At 36.5% G+C, this 23,480-nt stretch overlaps 1 protein-coding gene and 1 long non-coding RNA gene across 12 annotated transcripts in view; one reads left to right on the top strand and one right to left on the bottom strand.

Annotated features, from left to right (window-relative positions):
* The window catches only part of KHDRBS2 (KH RNA binding domain containing, signal transduction associated 2), a 360,694-nt gene that overhangs the window by 12,886 nt on the left and 324,328 nt on the right, over positions 1-23,480 (bottom strand). For 2 of the 11 annotated variants that reach the window (XM_032682291.1, XM_032682290.1), the window contains exon 9: positions 20,935-22,029. In XM_032682291.1, coding sequence (XP_032538182.1) covers positions 21,994-22,029 — 36 coding nt within the window. In that variant the 3' untranslated portion in view covers positions 20,935-21,993. Of the gene's footprint in view, positions 1-819; positions 1,944-3,840; positions 3,904-6,902; positions 7,089-8,874; positions 8,993-12,932; positions 13,041-15,576; positions 15,596-19,853; positions 19,906-20,471; positions 20,600-20,934; positions 22,030-23,480 lie in introns of those variants that run through there. The other 9 variants (XR_004355949.1, XR_004355950.1, XR_004355951.1 and 6 more) reach the window with 9 other exon arrangements.
* On the top strand, positions 21,928-22,798 carry LOC116784107. Its single transcript, XR_004355958.1, has 3 exons — positions 21,928-22,057; positions 22,227-22,331; positions 22,692-22,798. It is a non-coding gene; the product is annotated as an uncharacterized LOC116784107 (long non-coding RNA).

Here is a 23,480-nt window from a genome sequence, read left to right as displayed (position 1 = left end):
CTCTCCTCATAGGACTTGTGCTCAAGTCCCTTCTCCAGCCTCGTTGCTCTTCTCTGGACCTGCTCCAGCACCTCAATGTCCTTCCTGAACTAAGGGGCCCAGAACTGGACACAGTACTCCAAGTGTGGCCCTGCCAGCACTGAGTACAGGGGAAGAATCACTTCCCTGGATACACTGTTCCTGATCCAGGCCAGGATGCCATTGGCCTAATCCTTTTGTGAGAGAAGCTGAGATCTGCACTTCAGGAAACTTTCAACCCTACAGGAGTGGAGGTCTAATGCAAGAGTCTGGCATACAGTGAAAGTCTTTCAGTCACTCATACCCCACTCCTTGTCTGGAGACAAATCCAGAAGGAACTGTGTTGAATTTGCACCTACGTTTCAGAATAGTCAGAGAGGAAGGAGGGATGAGCAAGGGCACACTCTGCCCAAATTAATGGTTGTCAAGTCTACTCATGGACCTGTCAAATGTAACTATGCCAAGTCTTCTAAAAGCAGGAAGTGGATTTGATACCGAAGGCTACATACAGGCAGCAGCTCTTAACTCAGAGCTTATGTAAGTGCATATGTATATGACAGAAGCCTCTACTTAAACCAGCCTGGCAACAACTCTCCTTCTGAACTGTGGTATATCTCCAGAGATCCTTATTCAATTATTAATGCATCTGCTGCTAATTTCATCATGCAGAGTGTGAATTTGTCTTTCCACATCGAGCTCTAAGGGAAGTTTGTAAGAAATATAGAACTTGTCAGCACATGAGAGTCAACACATTACTGCTGTGCTGCAGCCATTTATAACGAAACTAAAATGAGCACTCACTTGTTTGGCATTAATTTAATGTCCCACTTAGCTCCTATCAGACGTAAATAGCTGCTTCATCCATTTAAGCATTTCTGTTCATGCACATAATGAAGTACTCTGCACCTGTCAAGTAAGCAGAATTCATAACTGAAATAAGAAATGGATGAGGAAATTCAATGTTCTTAATATCAAGCCTCTACAGGGGTAGCATCAGACTTTTTTTCTGGCCTCTATAAGATTCACCTTTTATCCCACTCTTCAGAGACCACATGAAGACATGACATGTACACACGTTAGTATGCCAAAAATGTTTCTGAAAGGAATATCTGTTCAACTGATAGCACAATTAACAAAAGCTGTAGTTGTTGAACACATGCTATTAAAAAATAAATTAGCTAGCCAACCTCTTGGTATTTAAATGGTTTTTATGTTCTCTATTTTAGAAAAATGGTTTATTTTAAACAGCATTCCAGTTGTGATCATCCTCTTGAGGAAATTTTTATGAGAATGAATGGAGGTAATGACTACTATTAGTCACTGTCATTAGCATAAAACATTAGAAAAGACAATATTTATAACAGTCATATTAAAATATGACTTTCTATCACTTGTGTATGCTTTGGCTACAGCTGGTTGCTATTTTCTAAAGTTAAACTGATAGAAGTTTGGTAATGGTATATTTAATAGCATGTTCATCATCAGATCTAATTGTTTTCCACCACAGGGTATGAAGCTTTATGTCCTCTATCAACCCAAAACAAACAGCCATACTGCTTAATGGCTCTTCAATTAATGTTTATGGTGCTACTTTTATAACCTAAGTTACATGAAAAAAACCCCAAACCCTCCAAGAAACAATTTAAGAACTTCAGAAGCTTAATGGGACTTCAACCAATACCAAAAACTACTACAACATATGTAAGGTCCCACACTTGAGAATGTGAAACAGAAGACACTAAAAAGACATTAAAAAGATATTAGAAAATAGAAATAGAAGACAGTAGAAAATTCTTCCAGCACAATGGTATAACTGCCAGGGGAAGGGAGAACAGACCTTCCCTTTATGTAAGGTAAGGTGGTTGAGGGACTTCAGGTTGGCTGCCTTGCAATTGCTGTTCCTGCTGGGTTAAAACAGAGAAGACCTGTTCATCTTAAGTCATGTAAAGGTCAGACTCTGTTGCTCAAATTGCAAAGTTATTCCCCTGAGAGTGATTTGCCCTCAGTAACCTAGATGCTTGCTACCTACTCATAATTCTTTCCCCTATTTAGCAAAGCTCATGCTGATTAAAAGGAAAGAACAGTACAAAGACAGGGTTCTCTGTAGCTGCCTTGGTGCATATTAATTTTTGTCTCTCCCTTTTGCATGAAACCTCTAGAAAGTAATGTAAAACTACTGTAAATATGTTTTTACTGGAGAGCTGTCATTGTTCTGCATTATGAAAGTAAATGATTTCTGGCTTGGGCTGTTAATTGTATGTAGCAGCAATATATTCATTTAAAGCTTCCCATCATAATTCAGACACCCTGATTTCTGGCTTTTAGTGATGCATTACAAGCCTTTACTTCTCTGACACTCAGGCAATTAATGATTGACATTCCTCAGTCCCGCAGAGTAGCTGGACAGAATTAGACAAGAAAGAATCAGACCTGAGGGGTGGTGAAAATTTCTCTTCTGAAAATGCACGTTTTTTCACACTATAAACTCTGATTGACATTCATTGCAGCAAATATATTTTAATAGAACTGCTGTTACTCTGCCTCTCCTCCCAGTCTCCCAGGAGTTTTTGTAGATCAACATGATGTTCAAAAACAGGCAAAAAATACTCTGCAAAGTTTAAAGGCTGTCAAGCCTTCTTGGCAAATTCCCTCCAAGAGCACAGCTGAGAAATGACAAACCTATCACCTGACTGGCTGGTGTTTAAAGCTGACTGCTTTTGATTAGGAAGCAATGAACCTTCCCTTCTGCAGTTTATTCTGTGTTTCATAAGCACCTATTCACTGAAAATTATGCAGTTGAACTGATTTGAATTTGATTAGTGTAACCTACAGTTTTATTATTTATTATTTGTTTTACTGCACATTTAGGAGAATGTCAGGATAGTTACAGACTTACTTTTATTTCATATGTATTATTGCTTGACATTTAAAACAAATCCAATAATAATATATGCCTGTATTGCAGTTACTCCCTTGTTGTACATTGCTCCATGTGTACTCACACTCTACTTCCTCTCTGCTCCAGTGCGAAGAATAGAATGAAAGCAATCCTGCTTACTCAAGGACAAAGTACTGTGTCCCCAGCAGGTGAGCTGAGCTAGAAGTTATTGTGAACTGCAACAGCTAACATCTTTAATGGAAAACTCCTGTATTAAATCCTATGCTACAGACTGTGATATTTCAACAGCCAGCGCCGAGGAGGAGAGCTGCCACCAGAGGTGCATGCATTAAACACTGAATTGCTTCTTCAGTGTCATCAGGCTTCATGAGTTGCAAATGTGAATGCTCTGGGAAGCTTAGTACACTTTCATCTTCTGACAGCCTTTCAATTATATGTCCTTTCACATTATTACATAACTTCCAATGATCTGCACTGTGGACTTCAGTAATAAAAATTCATTTCACGTCTGAAGAACACAACTTCTTTGGTCAGTCAGTTTAGATGTAGAGGGGAGATGCATTTGACCAAAAACAAATGCTGAGCGGAGTCAGCTGGTTAGGTCAATAAAAGCTAAAAATATTTGGCTTTGAGAGAAAAGAGAGTTCAGGACACTAGCCTAAAGGCTAGATTCAGCCCTGACTAAACTGTAGCAGTGTTATAAGGAGAGATTAGTTACTCAAACTTACATGTTACATCTGTACCTACAGAACTTGCCAGTAAGGTCTGGGAATAACTGGCACCCTAATATCTTTATTACTAGTATGGTTCACAGTGTCTTATGTCTCTTAGCTTCAGGTTGAGTATTCTCCTACATTTAATTCTCAAGATAGATCTTGAGAAAAATGCATATACTTATATAATTTATCTCCTCATTTACTTACCTGATTTTGGACATCCTCACTACAGTGTAAGAGTACAGCAACATATCCCAGTCTTTAGGGATGCTTTTAGGAAACTAAAGGATGCTCACTTCAGCCACAATTCCAGATATTAGTAAAATATTAGTGTAATATATGCATCTTCAGTAGTTCTGTGGCTTTCATTCATACCAGCTGGCTGTCTCAAAATCTATAATATATTAATTTCCACAGTATAATGATATATCTTTATATATCTTTATCCATCTGTATAAAGATGCAAGACGAGAAGTACAAAAAACATGTTTTGGGTCAGGACATGTAGATCTTGCATGCCAGTGATGACTCCTGATTTTTGAGAACCTGAAGTTAAGGCTAGTGAAACCTGAAGGGTGTCAGTGCTTCTGAAAACAAAAGTATGTCTTCAGTGCTCAAATACAGATGGAAGTGTCTGATCTACCTTTTGAAAATGTTGAAGGTTATCAACAGAAGTGCCTTCTCCTAAACAAACATTTTACTAAACAAACAATTCAACAACAAAACCAGTGGAGGAAAGAATTAGCAAAGGTTACAGAAGTACAGAAAACCCACTTCTAGGAAGCTCCATAGGACACTTTCCATGAGGTGAATGCTGCACACAGGGAGCTCAAAGTGAAGCCTTGAATGGTCTTGAATTGGGCTGTGCTTCTCTATGCCCTCTTTTCAACCTCTTGCTCCACAACAGACCACTGGGCACAGAACAGGCTTATCTCAAACTCCAAAGACTAGCATATGTGTCAAGCCTTGTGTTCTTTCAGCTTTAACACAATTTAATTAATTATATGATATGACATGATACACACAATCTGTAGCTTTTAATGAAAGTAGCTCCCCCAACTGTAATTTAAAACTTTTGTCCCTTAGAAGTTTAATTATTAAGGTTGCGATTAACTTCACCCAATCTCAGTTACCTAAAAGACAGCTACATAGTCTACACTAGGTATTTAGTCACATTTTATAAACAGTGGAGGGAGTTTCATCCCATTTGGTTTTTTTGACACATACCTGAAAAGGGGTTAAATTGTCCTTTGGACCAGAATTGAGTATATGTGCATATACTCAACAACACACATATACACACACACACGCACGAATACACATATACAGCTGAAAAACAAGAAAATCAGAAAATGCAAGGAAGTCATGGAATCAGATGAACCTTGGTATTTTGCTATGAAGTCCGGGTTTGCTCAGGATGTGGAAAAATCGAGACTTCCCTTTCTTCCTCTATAGATTTTTGTTAAACTTCTAGAAACCTAGCAGGGTCTCCCAACTTCTGGAACACTTTATCACTTATTTAAACCTGTAGTTACCAACTGAAAAAGAATCACTACTCTCAACTTTCCAAGAATACTAACAAGAACACAAGTCTTAATTGGAAGCCATCTTAGGAAACTTAGTCCAATTGTTAGGAGTTTGGTCTCTAAGTAAAGGTATTTTAGTTCTGATGAACAGCATTCTGTGTGATAGAGAGCAAACAGCTTCCCCCTTCTTGTTCCATTTGCCATGTGCAAAGCACAAATAATAATAAATAAAAACATTTCTTAGAGCCCTAGATTACTATTTACAAAGTGTTAACAGATTTAACTATAATCTAAGTAAACCCTTAAGAAACCTGCATATTCCCACCTGTTTCTTATCTCACTCACAGCCTACTAAAAACTGGAGTGTGAATACTGTCACCTAGGGTTTATTTCCAGCTCTAGCTAGGAGAAGGAATCTTGAAAAATACACTGATTTCTTTTAGCTTTTGGCTGCATTCTCTTAGCTCTTTCTCTGCAGACAAAAATCTACATCTAAAGCAGGGTATAGTTTAAAATATCACCATTTGCAAGAGCAAATCTAAAAATAGTGTGGGCAAAAAAAGTGTCACCACTTTCAGAACACATGATGACAGGGAATCGGGTTCTACATGAGGGCTTCATGCTGCTCTGCAGTGCAGATTAAGCTTCAGGTCTGTTTTCTGGTATGCGGTCAGGAGGAGCAAGGAAAGGACTGTGGAGGTGCCTGAGGTATAGGAAGTGAAGGTGTGTACAGCTGCAGTGTAACTCCACATTAGCTATTGATATCACTTTTGTTAGTCAGCTGAAACCTTCTAGATGTCGCTCTCTACCATGAACAAAGGCTGACAATGGTCTTTTGTTTCACAATCTGTTTGCTGAAGAAAACAAACTCATTTCTAATAACTAAATGCAAAAATTGTATTTTTGTATGACATTATGTCTCTATATAAACTTATGTTAGAAAAATACAACGCAGTATTTAGTATGGAAGATTTAGGAAATACTAGATTTATAATTTCCAATATAATTAGATGATTTTCTTTAGTATACACAAGAGGACATAGACTTTAATTACAGGATGCCTTCCTACCCTTCTCTCCACAAGACCTAACTCATGCTGGATACAAGACTGAATTAAATATTTGTATCTGTCTTATACTCTAGTGGTCTGACTCTTTTGTTTACTCTTTTTCATCCAAATAGTTGCTGGTGTAGATTTATTTAATGTCTTATAGATTTTCATTGTCCATAGTTTGTTGCAACAGTGTTACCGTAACATAACTATAAACATTAATAAATGTATGTTCACAGTAGTGCAGTAAAGATATCAATATTTTCATAGATGAACAAGTGGAGAACAGATCAAAAAACCCAGAATCTGCAAAATCTGGTTTTAACATGACCTTCTCAGTGAGCTAATTCATAACAAGTGGAGATGATTTCTTCAAATATTTGGCTTTTTAAAAAATTATTTGTATGTTCAACATACAGCACAAATATAGTTTACTTATTATTATGTTACTTCTGTGAGAAAGATTATTAAATATTATATTTCTCTATGACAGAAAAAGAGTGTAAGAACTTAGATGCATTATCCTGTCTCAAAGTAACATGCACTACAGTTACCTCTGTATGAGCTCTTTTTCAATGGCAAACATAATGAGAACTAGTTTAAAATAATCCTATTTTTTTGCAGACTGAGGTTATCTAATTATGTCATATTTGACATAAACTAAAAATATATAGAAAAATACCACAGCTCACCTGATAGACTGGAAGATCACTTTAAGTCTGAGTGGTAGCCTGAGGTCCAGAACTCAGGGCTGTGGAGAATCCCGACCTGAGGCTCAGTCCTTCATAACAGAGTGATTTATTGCAAATGATGTTGAGCACTCTCAGTTCCCTGAACACCATTCAAAAGGTACAGTACTTCCCTAAGGCTCCAAAAATCTGAAAATCAAGATAAAGTTGGGCAGACATATTCAATGAAAAACATAAAATTAGTTGTTGCATTAATATTTTAGCTTAAATTACTTATGTAGATTCACACAGCATCTCTGTGACACACGGATAGTTTGGATGACAGAAAACTCTGGGAAGACATTGCCTTCCAAGTTCTTCATGCTGTGAGATAAAGCAGTTACAAAAAATAACAACACAATTTGCTACACAGTTCTAACACATTCCTATGCCCTGCAAGTAGAATGGGAGAGCATGTGATCACCTCTTTAGGGTCTCTGAAATGATGACTGTACACAGCAGAGCAAAAAAAGAAGGAAAGGAGAAAACTAAACTAAAACTGGTATTTCTATTTTTTTTTTAACTTTTTGAACCTTTTTGTAAAGTTACTGTATGAAACTTTAGCTATAATTTTATCCTAGCTTTCTCATTTAAGTTCTTAATTTTCGTACTGCTACAAATTCATCAAGTGCTGCCTCAATACCCTTTCTGCACCTGCAATCTATTTGAGATGAAGGTCCATGGTCCATGCACTGTAGTATGAGTATGCTTTGAACAGTGCAACAAAAAAGGAGGTTTGTGGCAGTGAATTGTGTGAATACCAACACTCTTTATGCAGATAATACAGCAGAATAATTATATTCATCCTGAGTAAATGAATTCTGAATGCTGGTATGGATGAGAATGGGAACTTGGGAGGACAAGTTGGGTTGGACTTTCATTTCTTGTTAATATTAACAAAACTGGGTACATGAAAGTAATTAAAATCAATTCTTATTAAAATCAATGAATCAAGAGATAATTTGAAGACTAAGGTTGAGGAGGGAGCTATTTTTTTAAACACATTAGTTAGTCTTTTCAGCCAGCCAATGGAGACTTGTGTACTTGTCTGCATCCAGATACCTGGCTAAGGTACTCTGAATTATTTTCTGTAAGCAAAGATCACTCCACTGAACACATAGGTACCCTAAGTACCCACAGTGGCAAAAGCCACTGAATGATGAATGTGCTCAATACTTCCCCAACTGTCACACTAAGGTAACTTCGCATAGAAGAAAAAAACCTCATCAGTGGGGTAGGGGAACATACACATTTTTTTATTGCTTCTAGCAAGTTTACTGAGTTGGTAAACAACTTTGTGGATGTCTCATGATATTCTCCAAAACAAACAGATTTTCAGGAAAGAATCAGAAAATAATTTTTAGGACTCTCAGGAGAATTACTCATATCCTGAGCAAATTTCTGATACAGGAATTTTCAATTTGCAAATTATGTAAACCTTTCCATAAACTTTTCCTTGATGGAAAATATTAGGTAGGTATAAACATAAGGATTGCAAAATAAATGGTTAAAGTAAGCCAAGCACTGTGAAGTTAGTTAAATACCAGTTACAAGCCAGTGAAACCCTAATTCAGGTCTTTTCATGTATACATTTGATGTAGTCAGTGGTTGAGTTAAATTTTGGTTTTATTCTTTTTTTTGTTTCAACCATTGAGTCTACAATGGTTAAGTTATATTTTTTTTCCTGCTTAATTTCATGTATAAGAAAGGGTACTGAAAAACATTCAATATTTCTTTTATCTTCATTATTCAATGTGTTATTCATTTATTAATTGCTTAACTCTATTCAAATCTTTAATTTTTCTTGACAAAATTATGAATTTCGCAGTTGGTTTTCTGTGTCACTTGTGGCTATAGTATGGCAATACCTCATTAGTGTGACTAATTTTTTATTACATTTCTGAGTTAAAATAAAACATTCCCCACTGTTACATACCCTGGGAAACCCAATGCTTGCACCTAACCTTAAACAGCACTTTGCAGAGTCAGGAAAAACTCCTGTGATGCCACCTGTAACTCTGATGAAAATCAGATCCCAAGATTTTCTGTAAGACCTCAAGACAACAAGAAATACAGCATTAGCAGGCTTTTACTTTGAGCAATTTGCCTCACACAAAATTCTGCTGTAGCTATGCTGAAGGATAATATAATCCATTCCTCTGCTTTAGTCAAACTCAGCTATTTGGTCATTAAACACCCCCCACTTTTCTTGTAACGCAAATCACTTCAGAGATCCCAGCACCTGGGAATGTCAGCCAGTGGTTCTATGGATAAAAGCTCATTTGGGCACACAACTTTTATACATTACTATCAGACATCTATTTGTACATTAGGCAAGACAGTGGAGTTAAAAAGGCACTGGGAAAACAAGTCTGAGATAGAACCAGTCTGGTGTTAATTTGCTAATACAGCAGAGCTTCTACTTGTTCTATGTATTTCTCCTGACCCCTCCACCATGCACCCCAAACATCCATTTCTGGATCTGATAGAAAAAAGATACTGGTCAGGATACTGGTCAGGTCTGACAAAGGAAGGGAGTTCTTATTCTCTTATGCATGAGAAACCATCCCTGGAGCGTATTGTGGTACATATTTTGCAATATACTTTCACAGACAGTTGATAACAAAAAAGGAACTTTTATTATTTTGTAAATTCCCAAAATCTTTTATTTCTCTCAACTGTTTAGCATCCAAAATCCTTGGATTGAGCAGATACTCATCATGGATAATTTAATTTGAAGTTGACACAGTTGCATTTACAGACTGTACTGGTTATCTCAATGGTAGCTAAAATTACCAGCCCTGCCAAGAGTATATTTACAAGATAAATGAGAGAAATGGAGGCATGACAGATTAAAGCTGTATAGCTTGTTTTGGGGTTCTGTATTTTATTTATGAGAGCTGTGAATGAAAATGAGTCATCCCCATAAGTCCAGATGAAGAACTTGGTATAAAATGTTTTCATATTAAAAAAAACTAACACAGTTTTCTAGATCCTTAAACATATTCTTAGGGTTATTTTTGGTTGACTAGGCATTACAAAGTCAGATGCTTTATTTCCATTAATTTAGCCTAGCAGACTTCAAAGTAGTAAACCCCAAACAACTCTGAATCTAAAATTATCCCTAAAACAGTCTAAAATAGAACTTCTGTTATTTCTAGAACTGTCAGCACTATAAAATTTCAGAATATGTAGGTTTTTAGGGTCCAATCCCAATGTCTTCAGTGATATAGGGAGGACATCAGGTATTACCAGGAGTCTCAAGCCCTTATGAGTATTTAGAGATGTATTTCTTCTTCATGAAAGACATACAGTGTGAGAAACTTACCATGGCAACAGTTGATGCAACTATAGAAAAACAGAGTTATAATGCAAAGGGATGAGATAATAACACTTCTTGAATGTTAATCTGGCATATGTATGTATGTATGTATATTCCCTACACACACACATTCTGCTGCTTCATCCAGTTGCCTGGTAAAGTCCAGCAGGTGCCAAGTGATAATAGTACATCTGCATGATTGACAAGGGAGTTCAATTCTCACAACAAACCACAGCTCTGAATATGTCCTGTGTTTCATTTCCTGATGCAGCTTCTTACTAGCAAACCTGCTGCTTTGCTAATTGCACTTTATTATGTCACTTTGACCTGCTGAGTAATCTTAGCAAATAATTCAGCTTCATTATTTTTCTAATTCTCCATTATAAGGCAGAGATTAAAATATCGATTGCCTTCATTAAGCAGAGTTCTATGCAGAAATTTTCTTCTAAGCTCTGTAGGTGCTACTTAAGCTTTCTAAGAACTATGCAGTATTCTTGGGGTTACAATAACTCTTTTGAATGAACACTAGATTTCGTAAAGCATGTACTCCACAGGCCTTCACAGTCTAGTGGATGACCTATTTTTGCCTTAGATCTGCAAACAAGTTCAGTAACACTGTCATTAAAGACTATGTAAAGGAAAGTATTGTGCCTCTTTCAGAAACTTAGTTGTTATGAAAATAAAATGATGACTACCATGGATGGATGAACTTGATTGCCAGGCTGAGATTTGGAGTGGGTGACAGTCCCAAGACCTTCAACTAAATAATTTCCTTTCACATGGGAAAATTAGTTATGATGATATAAAAAGTAGAATCCTAATGTTGGTACTATAACTGAAGTACTCTTCCTAGATCAAGGTTATTTCACACTGTCAGCTAAGCAGGACATGGGCTAGAATGATGCAATACAGTCCTTTACAGGAATGTGTTGTGTTTGAATTTAATTAAATTATAAAAATGACTGCAGTTCACATTCTGAATTTAATATTAATTTCATTTCTTGATGTCAGCATGGATTTTTAGTAAATGAAACCTGAGTAAAATCTTCAGGATTAAATTCTCCTTTAGAAACCTGCTTTGCTTAACTGGAATTCAACATAATGTAACATTCCTGTCAGTTGTTTGCATCTTTACATCATGAATTCAAAAATAGATATTAAAAACATATATAATTCTCAAAATACCATACAGAATAAGAACCCTATCAGTTTTAAATACTCAGAGAATAATAAACTGAATTCCTATATTAGCAGAAAGTAGTAGCATTTCATTTGAATGACAGTGTCCTTGATTATCTTTTCAGCTAAAGTAGGTATGTGGGAAGAAGAGGAAAAAGAAAGAGAAAAATTAAAAGAAAAAGAAAGAAGCAGCATATGCAAGCACTTGTGTGTTGGGTTTGTCTGGCCAAGTTTTGGTAGCAGAAGGGGTTGACAGGGTGGCTTCTGTGAGAAGCTGCTTGAAGCTTCTCCTGTGTCCTGCAGAGCCAATAGCCGGTGGTTCCAGGATGGACCCACCGCTGGCCAAGGCCAAGCCCATCAGGAATGATAGTAATACCTCTGTGATAATGTATTTGAAAAAAAAAAGTTATTGGGTAGATGAAAACTGCAGCTAGAGAAGAGTGGAGTGAGAACATGTGAACAATAGTGCAAACACCAAGGCCAGTAGAGAAGGAGGGGGAGGAGGTGCTCCAGGCGTTGGAGCTGAGGTTTTCCTGCAGCCCATGGAGGACGACGGGGGTGCAGGGATCCACCTGCAGCCCATGGAGGAGACCCACACCGGAGCAGGTGGATGCCCAAAGGAGGTTGTGACCCCATGGGAGGCCCATGCTGGACTAGGGTCCTGGTAGGGGTCTACTGACCCATGGAGAGAAGAGCCCATACTAGAGCAGGTTTGTAGGTAGGACTTGTGGCCTGTGGGGGACCCACATTGGAACAGTCTGTGCCTGAAGGACTGCACCCTGTGGAAAAGTGACCCACATTGCAGCAGTTTGTGAAGAACTGTTGCCTGTGGGTTGGACTCACGCTGGAGAAGGACTCTCCTGTGGGAGGGAGACCATGGTGGAGTGGAGAAAGGACTCCCCTCCCCAAGCAGCAGCAGAAAGGCAGAAACAACTTGTGATGAACTGACCATAACCCCCACTTCTCGTCTCCCTGTGCTGCTGTGGGCAGAGTAGGTAGAACTTGGGTAGGAGAGAGGGGTGGGGGGCAGGTGTTTTTAAGATGTATTTTACTTCTCATTTTCCTTCTCTGATTCTGTCAGTAATAAATTTAATTAATATCCCCACTTCAAGTCTGTTTTGCCTGTGACAATGATCGGTGAGTGATCTCTCCCGGTTCTTATCTCAACTCATGAATCCTTTGTTATATTTTCTCTCCTCTGTCCAGTTGCAGAGGGGATGATAGGGCGACTTTGCTGGGTACCTGGCGGCCAGCCAGGGTCAACCCACTACACCGTTTCACTGAATTTTGCCACTGGTTGTACAGGATTGTTCTAAAGTTCAAGAAGAAATATAATGAATTATTACCTGAGCAATTAATACGGAGTTATAAATGAATATAGTAAACCATGATACAAAATATGTGCACATTTTTTTCTGTTTTCCATGCAGAAGTAAATTAAGAAAACCCACACAGAATGCTAAGTCATACATGAGCAGCTCAGCAGTTTGTACCTCTGACTTGGTGGTAACACAGTGTGAAGGTCCTGTAATGCAAGGGCATGTAACAAAGGTATTCACTGTTTTTCTGTGAGGAAGCCATCCATCATGAGCTAATGCATCCTGCATGGCAAGAACAGTGCCAAACATGATATAAGCAGGTACTCTCACACTATATAATAACACTGTATAACAAGAAACTATACCTCCATTAAATCAATAAAGTACAGCAGCAACAGAAATAAACAGGAAATACTGTTTTCATAATTAATTTTTTTCTTATTAGGGCATTGAAGCATTTCTATTATTCTACTTGTACACCCAAATGTTGCTAAAAGATATTAGAAAGTTCTGATTGTTTCCATACAGCAACTTGAAAAATTCTTTGGGCACATGACGGATTTACACAATCAACTACACATCCTTTTCTTTAATATTTTTCCTTTTAATATGTGAATGATGACCTATACCATTACACCATGGGTATGATCTCCCTCCAATAAACTTTCCTTCTGATTTACAGATTTAAAATATGAAAGCCTGCAATTGTGTTCTCAATAAATTTTGCTATTCTCTGCTAAAGCATCTGAGGTTTCAAAGCTAATTCAACTATTTTAGGCAAGGAGGCATGTATGCCTTTCAATAAGTACCAAACACAACCTTTTAATAAGATTTATATAAGGAAAACAAACTTTTAGAACGGTGACATGTTTTTAGTAGAAGTTTAGAAATCTGCATTTCTTATGCTTAAGTTGACAGAAATTGCTTCTCTTTGAGAATGAAAACTGTGTTCCAGATATGCATGATTTAGAGATTTATTTCAACATGTTCTGCTGAGTTATAATACAAATTATTTAGTCAACCAGAGGTTGTAAAAGGACAGAAAATCTTTCCCGTACTCATACTGGCAGGCACAGTTAGTCTTCAGATTCCATAGTCTCAGAACATAAATATTGTATACAGTATGTCTTCACTAAAAGATATCAGCATATTCATGAGCAAAGCTCATGATTTGTCTAATAAGTATGTAGGTCAGCAAATCTTTCAGTGGGAATAATTTTCCTTAAAGTCTCTAAATGGATGTTAGCATCTAGGCTACAGGACCAGAAACAAAACCAACTGAAGAAAAAGCAAAGGCTTAATGATTTCAAAGGTTTTTGTCAGGTCTCAATGATAAATAGTAATGACTAGAAAAATTTAATTAGCTAACAACAGAATGGAAGATGGTGATCATCTTTAAAGCCATAATTGGTTTGAGAGTTATCTATGTGCCTGTTCTGTCTCCACAGATCAGTACAGTAAAACTGATAACACATGATACTTTTTCTGATAACTCTTGGGTTTTAATAACTGACAGAAGTCACAGAGTGCATCCAAGCTTTTTTGGAGGACAAAAAAACCTTCAGAAGACATTAGGATTGTTTTCCTCGTTTTCAGTTTTTCTTGTGATTTTACATGTTAATTAGGGTTCTTTTTGTACTTTGATTTATCTGTTGACAACAGAGGATGTCTTGAAATAATAACAAATACGATCTTTATTTTTTGGGCATTAGTTACAGCCAGCCCTTTCAACTATGGCCTTTCTTTTCGTGCAAAAACTTTGTAATGTCTTAGTGAAATGAATTTTTTTTAATCCTACCTTAGAAAAAATGCACTACAAATAGACTCTGTCCTCCTGAATCCTAAAAATTCATACAATCTGATATAGGGATAAGTTGGTTCTTTGTCACATAAGATTAATTTATAACCTATGATTCTGACTCTATGAAATTTTTTCCCAAAACTACTTTATCTTCTTGCAATCTTAAAACCATTTACTGAAGTTCTACAGCATTATAAAAGAATTCAGGTAATACTTATGGAAAAGAAATACTATGTTCTTTAACATCTTTGCTAAAATATTGTAGTAAATAGACTGTGTAAAGAGATTATAATCTTGTTTAGATTTGGTATTTCTTTCACAAAAGAAATGACAGGAAATTACAGGAGAACAATTTTCTGTCAAAATATGTAGCTGCTTAGGAAATTCAGGTAGATTTTCTCAGTTGTCTTTTCCCTTTACACAGTATTTTTCCATAAAAGACAGGAAGTGTACCAGTAACTTTACAGAACATGAGGTATCTCTAAGAAGGTTGCATGAAGAACACTGATATCCAGTGCTGTCCCTACTCAACCTTTATACAATCTTGACTTAACATTTTCTGCATTTTAATGCAATACAATATGGAAAATGTTCTAGGACTTCCTTTCCTTAATAGATCATATACTTCTTTCAGACATTAACAAAGACTTCTTCTTTCCAATGTTTAGCTTATTCTATGACTCTCCTTTACTTCTGTTTATAATTTTGTAGTTGTGATATTTGTTGCAAAACTTTGGACTTCTGAGAAAGATGGTTCACAAAACAACACTCCTACTGTCAAACATGAAGGAAATACATCACTAATGTAGACCAAATTTTTTTTATTTGAACACAATGCATCACTTACGTGTTCTTGATTTTAACTTTAAGATAATAATCCTGGGTGATATTTCATGAGAACATTGCTGGCAAAATCCTTGCAAGAATACTTTTGAACAGACTAGTATCCGCTGTAGCAGAAGAACTTCTACCTGAAAGCCAATGTGGTTTCAGAGCCAACAGGAGTAACACAGACATGGTATTTGTTCTCAGACAACTGCAAGAGAAATGTAGGGAACAGAACAAAGGTGTAACCTTTGTTGATCTCACCAAGGCTTTCGATACCGTGAGCAGAAAAGGTCTATGGCAGATTCTGGAACGTTTAGGATGTCCTCCCAAGTTCCTTAAAATGATCATCTCACTTCATGAGGATCAGTACAGCCAAGTCAGATATGGTGATGCACTTTCTGAGCCTTTTCTAATAACCACTGGTGTGAAACAAGGCTGTATTCTTGCACCAACCCTATTCACAGTCTTTTTCAGCGTGATGCTCCAAAGGGACTTGGTAGACCTCAATGAAGAAGATGGTATCTACATTCGATATCGTACCGATGGAAGCCTATTCAACCTAAGGCGACTGAAGGCTCATACTGAGACCTTAAATCATCTTCTCTAGGAGCTGTTTTATGCTAATGCCGCCACCCTCATTGCCCACACAGAAGTAGCTCTGCAGCATTTAACATCCTACTTTGCAGAGGCCTCTGTGCTTTTTGGGCTGGAAGTCAGCTTGAAGAAGACAGAAGTTTTCTATCAACCTGCACCTCAGGAAGTCTTCCATCATCCCCATATCACTGCTGGCGAATCAGAGCTCAAATCAGTCCAGCAGTTTAATTACCTAGGCAGCATCTTCTCCTCGGATGGTAAGATTGATGGAGAGATAGACAACAGGTTAGCAAAGGCATATAGAGCTTTTGAAAAACTCCATAAAAGAGTTTGGTGAAATAAACACCTGAAGAAAAGTACAAAGATCAGTGTTTACAGAGCCATTGTGCTGTCTACTCTTTTATATGGATCTGAATCATGGGTCATTTACCGCCACCACCTGCGACTCTTAGAACGCTTCCATCAATGCTGCCTCCGTTCAATCCTAAATATCCACTGGTCAGACTTTGTGACTAATATGTCTGTTGTAGAAAAGGCAGCTGTTATGAGTATTGAGGCCATATTGCTGAGAACGCAGCTGCGATGGGCAGGGCATGTCTCCAGGATGAAGGACCACCGCCTCCCTAAGATCGTGCTCCATGGTGAACTTGCCACTGGCTGCTGTAAGAGAGGAGCCCCAAAGAGGAGATAGAAGGACTTCCTGAAACAACATCTCAGCCTTGGCCATACTGATCTTTATCACTGGTCTACTCTGGCCTCTGACTGGGAGGTCTGGAGACATGCTATCTATAACGCTGCTGCTTCTTTTGAGAACACACGCAGGATCACTCTTGAGGAGAAACGAAATGCAGAAAGAACCGTGTCTTGTTGTTATCTCCTAAGGAGTCTTTCCGCTGTGCCTTTTGCAACCAGACTTGTCTATCTCACATCGGCCTTTTTAGCCACCAGGGCGCTTGGAACAAATGTGCATAGAGTCCTTCCCAAATCTTCATTCGCCAAGCCTAGCCATGACTATAAATCCATATTATTATGGTAAAATGTTAAGCTTTTCAACTGATGATTCTAACAGTAACTTGGTCGCTTTACTAAATTCCTGATACTCAGCTCAGAAGCGCAGTACTGGCTGTAGTTTGGCTCTCTGGCAATAGGGAGACACAGGCTCTTCCAGCCCGCCATGCTTAGTCACAAGGTGTTCACATCCATTTCTTCAGAGCTACCACACAGTGACCTGTTTCACATGCACTCGTTCACTTTCAGTAACATCAGTGTTATGCAGTTTAGAAGTCAGCAGGTTTGGGTATAATGGAGTAATTATGGCTGGGCTACAGACTGAACATGGAGTAAGAAGACAGATCTCCTGTCTTTATGGCTGTAGCTCCGTTACTCTGAATGGAGGTTGAGGACCTCACAGAGTTAGAAAACCATTGTCAGCATCCTTTGTGGTGAGGTCAGGTATACTGTATTTCCTAAGATTTTCATTTATTCATATGAAGATTTAAGCCCTTTGTTAAAACAGAGTAAGATAAGCTGAATAGGAAAGAAATAATTACATGGTGCTACTTCATTTTCTAATAGAGGTTGCTTCTTTAGGAATATCTAATTTTTCCAGTTAAAATGGCTCTTGAATACACGCAAAACATCTCCTAGACTAAAATATAATTTGTTGATTTAAGTACTAAAAACTATATTGCACTCTTTTCTTTTAAAGATCAAACTGTTCTATAGATGAGGTCAACCTGGACAAGCAAAGAAAAAAAATCTTAGAATATTTTAACAAGATTTTGCTTTTTCAAACTCTCTTTTCCAGTGTTTTTAACTCATTGTTTTGATGTTTTATACTGTTTTTAGTTCCTATTACAAATAAAACTAATTGGTATGTGAATTCAGCCAAAGAAAATATTTAACTGGTGACTAGTGTCCTGGAATGATCTGCAGCATAAGTGAAGTTATGTGTTTTCTGATGATGCACATAAATTTTCAGGACCTCAAAATTATGGCTGACCTGACTGGTGGATGTGTGGAATATGTCACAACGTTCCACGGAAGATGTGAAGATAGCTGTTAATTAGAATAAGCAGACTCTCTTGTTACTCTTTCAAAAATTAAGAAGGTAGATTTTTGTTTTCCTAAGACATAGCTGATTAACTGCAAGACTTCAGAAACAGTTGTGAACTATACTTTGTAGTTGGCACAGAACAACACATGCAGTCATGGGTAATTTTTCATACTATTTTCCTGAAAATCAATAGAAAAACTGTTTGCAAACCCAGTTGCTTACACTGTTAATTGTTAACCTACTTTTTCTAAATAATTCTTATATAGGAATATTTCACAATGCATAATTTTACTGATACATTCTGCCATTTTTTTTAATCTACACAAATAATGGCTTTAAAGTGGACTTGGAGACAGGAATATTAAAGGACACTGTTCTGCTAAAAAGCTATAATTATTGGAGTCTATCCTCAAGGAGTTCACAGTAGTTACCCTCATATAAAAATGTGATATGCAAGTGAGAAATTAGTTTTATGTATTTTGCCCTGGACCTCACATCAGGTATGACCTAGTCACAGCTTTATGTAATTTATCATTTCAATAAGGCATGTGAGCATTTCCTGGAATACTTATATAGTAAAATCTATAATGTATAGTAATTTATAATCACAGCTAAACCAGTATGATGAAAATGTATTTATAGGAGTGGAAAGTATTTTTCTTGTTTGTATAGATATACCCTGAATGAAGCAAATTTGCATAACTACATGCAAGGTGGGTAGATGGAAGCTTTTTCCTACAATGGTACATTCACACTGATGTGCCTGCAATATGCAGACAAACCTTAATTCCATGTTATATCACTTTGGCCTCTAGAGTGGTTGCAGCACATAAATAAAACTAATTTATAAAGACCTCGAGGCAACCCTTTGGAGAGGAAAATTAAATCTTTTATATCTTGCCGTACAACACAACTTGTGGTTTGTAAGTAACTGTTGAAGACCACAATAGCTGGAAAATGTTAAATCAGCCACACCACAGTCATGGGAAAAGATGCCAGAGTAATAAATGTGTCTAAGATTGTGTATTTGGTGCACAACGTCATCAGTTTTATTAACTCTTATCTAGTTTAACAATCATGAAAGAGGATGAGAATTTGTAGGTTTTGTATTGTGATTAGGTTTACACTTCTGAATCCGTGGACAAAGTTATAACTGAGCTGAATTTTTTTGTTTGTTTCCAGCCAAAATTTGTCTTCAGCCAAAATCTCATATATAATCTGAAGTCTATTTAAAAAAGTCATCCAAGACAAATCTTTATGTTTAAATGTATTTAAACAGAGAAATATTAGAAAGTGATGCCTTGATCCATGCCATTGCCTAGTAATACCATTAATGTCCTTGCCATTCTAAAGCATAAAAAAGGAAAAACATACCAAGCATAAGAATAAATAACAAACTTCCTGTCTCTATACAGGTACATCTGTCATAGAAAGAAATGATACATATTTTCAGAAGCAAGGATAAGCTAGTGTTGTATTTTTTTATGTTATGTGACTAGCTTGTTTTCAAAATGTAGGCATACTTTTAATAAACAGCAGCTCGTTTTTAGCAGGAGCAGTTATAAAAATATACCATCTTAATATTTACTATTAAACAGCTAGATGACAATACTTTTATTTAAGTGAGAGGTATCATAACATATAAAAGTAAATGTTTTGATTGCCATTACACCATAATCATTATGCTGCTATGCATAGAAACACTGCTGGAAAGAAATATTTATTTTAAAAACGTTGGTGAATATGTTGTTAGTAAAAACAAATGCACAGATAAAATAGGAAACAGGAAAACCCCCTGAGATGCAGCAGAGCTTACCTGACCACTTCTCAGCAGATCTGCTGCTTAGCTGTCCAGTGCCTGTGAGTCCCTGAAACAGCGAGACAGAATAAACTCAGTGTAACCATCACGTAGCCTACTAAATTCACTTAAACACTTCAAACGACAAAACATACTCATCATAAACTATTCAAAAAGAGCTAGCATGCAACTCCAGCTGCAAGAGATTTTGTTCACAAACTGAACAGCAATCGGCCTGTACTTTAGTCTCATCAAAAAAGTAAACCAATCACATTGACAAAAAGCCACTGTAAACAAAAAGACTGTATTTAAAGGATTAACAGTTTTGGCATCCCTACCATCAAGTCTTCTGTTCTTTTTTTTTTTCTTCATCAAAATTTAGGTTATATATTTGTTGTTAGCAAGAGTTGCATTACTATTATTGTTAATTTTAGTTCTGTTTATTACGTTGAGGGTTATATATTGTAGAATAATTTTGTTGTCACTAGTTAATGTTAATTAGTTGTTTTAATAGCCTATATACCTATTTGTTATCTTTTGGTAGGTTTACTTTTTTAACTATCAGTAACTTAATAACTGAGAATATTTTACATTACTGTTGCATACTCAAAATTACAGAGTTACTATTAGTGTTACCTGTTTAACGTTTAGTCATCCTTTGAGTCCTGCGACATATTTCCTTAATAATCATCAGCCATCAAGTCTGATAGTCTCAAAAGAATATCAGCCCTCTAAACTGCCTTCAAGGGCGGTGATATTTAGCACTGAAAATTACAAATAAAGTTTTTGAAGTTGAGTACCAACAACTGGGCAGTGACACTGATGATTTGTTTATCAAGACAAATTGTTATATACTACGAAAAATGCAGTCAACGCACTCTTCTGAGTGAAAACAAATAGGTGAATCTATGCAATGCTTACATGTTGAATGGGATATTTAATGTGCGGGGAAACTCAAAGGTTGAAGAACTAGCATTTAGACAGTCTAACAGTGGTAAGTGGTAATCTTACCTCTTTAAACTCCATTACATTCTCACGAGAGACATGCTAATACAAACAAGTCAATCAGAGTTTGTGTTTAGCAAGATCAAGCTTAAAGGATAGTTTAAAATCCATTTATTGTTCTAAAGCATTTTTTTCCATTAACATGTTATACATTAGTGGATACTAACCATGATTCATGTAACAGTTTAGTTTGTTAACTTTTAAATTATTTAACAACCAGAAGTTATTAATACAACTTTTAAAGTCTTACACAAAAAATCTTAAAACAGGCTTGGGTTCATTTTTGTAATTTTTATATAAAAAACATTTTAGGCATCTCTTGAAAAAGAAATAAAGCAGGCATTTAAAGCTAGAAAACAAGTAATTCCAAATTTAGTTTGTTACAAAAGGTTTCAGCTTTATTGACAAATTATGGCAAACATATTTGACAAAATTATGGTTTCCTATTTAGAGAAGCTTACACATGGAACTTTAAGTGATTTTTTTAACAAATACAGGTTAAAACACTGAACAACTTCAGTTAGCTACATACATACAGTAGCTGCTTGTTTTCAACCCCATTAAAACAGCATTTAAAATTAAATTTACAAACTGAATATCGAACATCTTAATCTAAACTAACATATATTAAAAAAGACAGGTTAAACATCTTATCTACAGCTTGATTATTGTCTGGTTCAAAAAAAAAAAAAAGGAAAAGGAAAAAAAGAATCATATTACAGTCTTTTAGCAACCCTAAACAGAAACTCAGCCTTAGCTAGTATGTAGAGACTCGAGATCTGTAACAGTGTCATGCTTTTTAAGTTACACACAGCAATGAATACAACCAATAGAACATCATCTTTGAATAGTTTATAGACAATGTTTGCCAAAGGTTTTTTGTCTCTGTTTTTTTAAGTCCGTGTTATAAAATAATACTAATGCCAATGTCACGCCAATGTTATAGGAAATACAAGTAGTACATAGGATAATAATGAGCAGTAATCCCTAGGATAGAAAAGAAATGGACTATTACTTGTCTTGTTGCTGTTTATGTGGAGACCACAGGCTATTAATTGTCTTTGAGATGAGGTCACAGATGAGGAGGACCTTCAATATCTACCATAGGGGTGTTCCCTGTAACCCCCTCTGGCTGACCTTGGAGGTGGTGCCTTTAGGCTGGAACGGGTTGTGGCCCATTCTTCTTGTGCTAAAAACAGAAGAGAAAAACAAATTTTGTAAACATCTAAAACTGAAAGAACAAGGGGATGCCACTGCTAATGGCTGTCAAAATTCTTGAATGGTTTGTCTGAAACCTTTAGAAAATTAAAATGAGGATGGTGTTATCATCCATTGCTTTACCCTCCTACAAAAACTTACAGAAAACTAACCTACTTCTCTACATAGGTAATCAGTCTATCTCAGGAAGAAAAAAGTCTTACACCTTCACTTTCAGCAGAGAATGAAAAACTACTGTGGCGATGGTACAGTCAGCTCTGGAAAAATTACTGCGTAAGTCTGCCAGTTCAGAATTTATTTGATGTTTTGAGTTTCTAGCATTTAAGTTAAAGCACAAATTTGAATAGCATTTAATGTAATTGGTATGGTAACAAGATGAGAAGTTGAATCATGAAAGGATAAGAGAGGTATGTTTGATTTTTTACTTCCATTTGAGATGAAAAGAAAGAAAATAATGGAAGAAAATGTGTAGCAGTGAACCTACTGCATTAAGCAAAAAGAGATTTTACTTTGCATTATCTTTAGAATACTTTTTCAAATTCTGTGAATGAAATATGCTCAGAAAGATAAAGATAAAAACTCTAGTTCAGTTTTTACAAAGTTTCTATAAATCTTCTCCTCCTCCCTGTCAAGGTATTTTGGAAGCTTACCCTGAGCAATCAGGAAATTTCCTTCAGTTGTGGTCTAGCAGTTGAACCCAAAACTTGAATTCTCTCCTAGATCAGCTAGTGGATTGTGAAATGATTTCTGGTTTTGTCTGCCACTGACTTCAACTGATCATACAGAGTGATTAAAATGGAAATGCAGAAACCATAATGTATCATCGATCTTATAACACGTCATTGCGCAACATTCACGGTATCTTGTTTTTGCTAATGACTGCTGATTTATGTGGCCACTAAGAAAATAATTAGCTGGCACTAGACAAAAATACTAAATGGTTAAAAGAGATATCAAAGATTCCTTTTGTAAAATGATAATGCTATGTGAAAACAGAAAAATGAAAATATAAAACATAAAAAGCCTGTTAAAATTCTGAAAGCTATTTCTTCTCTGCAAGATGTCTTCTTTGCAACTACATTTCGTTATCTTGTTGCCTTGCCGTATGAGGGGAAAGCAAAGGGTACAAGGGAAAAGCAGCTATACAGCTTACAGTGAGGCTCAGGTTGCATGTATTAGGAGTGGACGTCTCTGGAGAAGATTTGGTAGCAGCTGATCTTGCTATGGAGCAAGAAACATTCCTGTTGTGATTTTTTGGTGCACTCCATTTATTTTCTTTTTCTTTGAGCTCTTCAGGATGTTCTCTTGTTGAATATCAGGGGTTTTATGGTCACACGAAACCAAAGTTTACTGTGGAAAGCTATTGCCTACAGGGTTGAAGAAGAGGCAGCCAATATGATATAGTTCTAAATCCTCAGGTTT

This window comes from Chiroxiphia lanceolata, chromosome 3 (assembly GCF_009829145.1).
Source record: "Chiroxiphia lanceolata isolate bChiLan1 chromosome 3, bChiLan1.pri, whole genome shotgun sequence".
Taxonomy (NCBI): Eukaryota; Metazoa; Chordata; class Aves; order Passeriformes; family Pipridae; genus Chiroxiphia; species Chiroxiphia lanceolata.
Note: the sequence above shows the minus strand (reverse complement) of the source record. Positions and strands in the feature narration are given on the sequence as shown.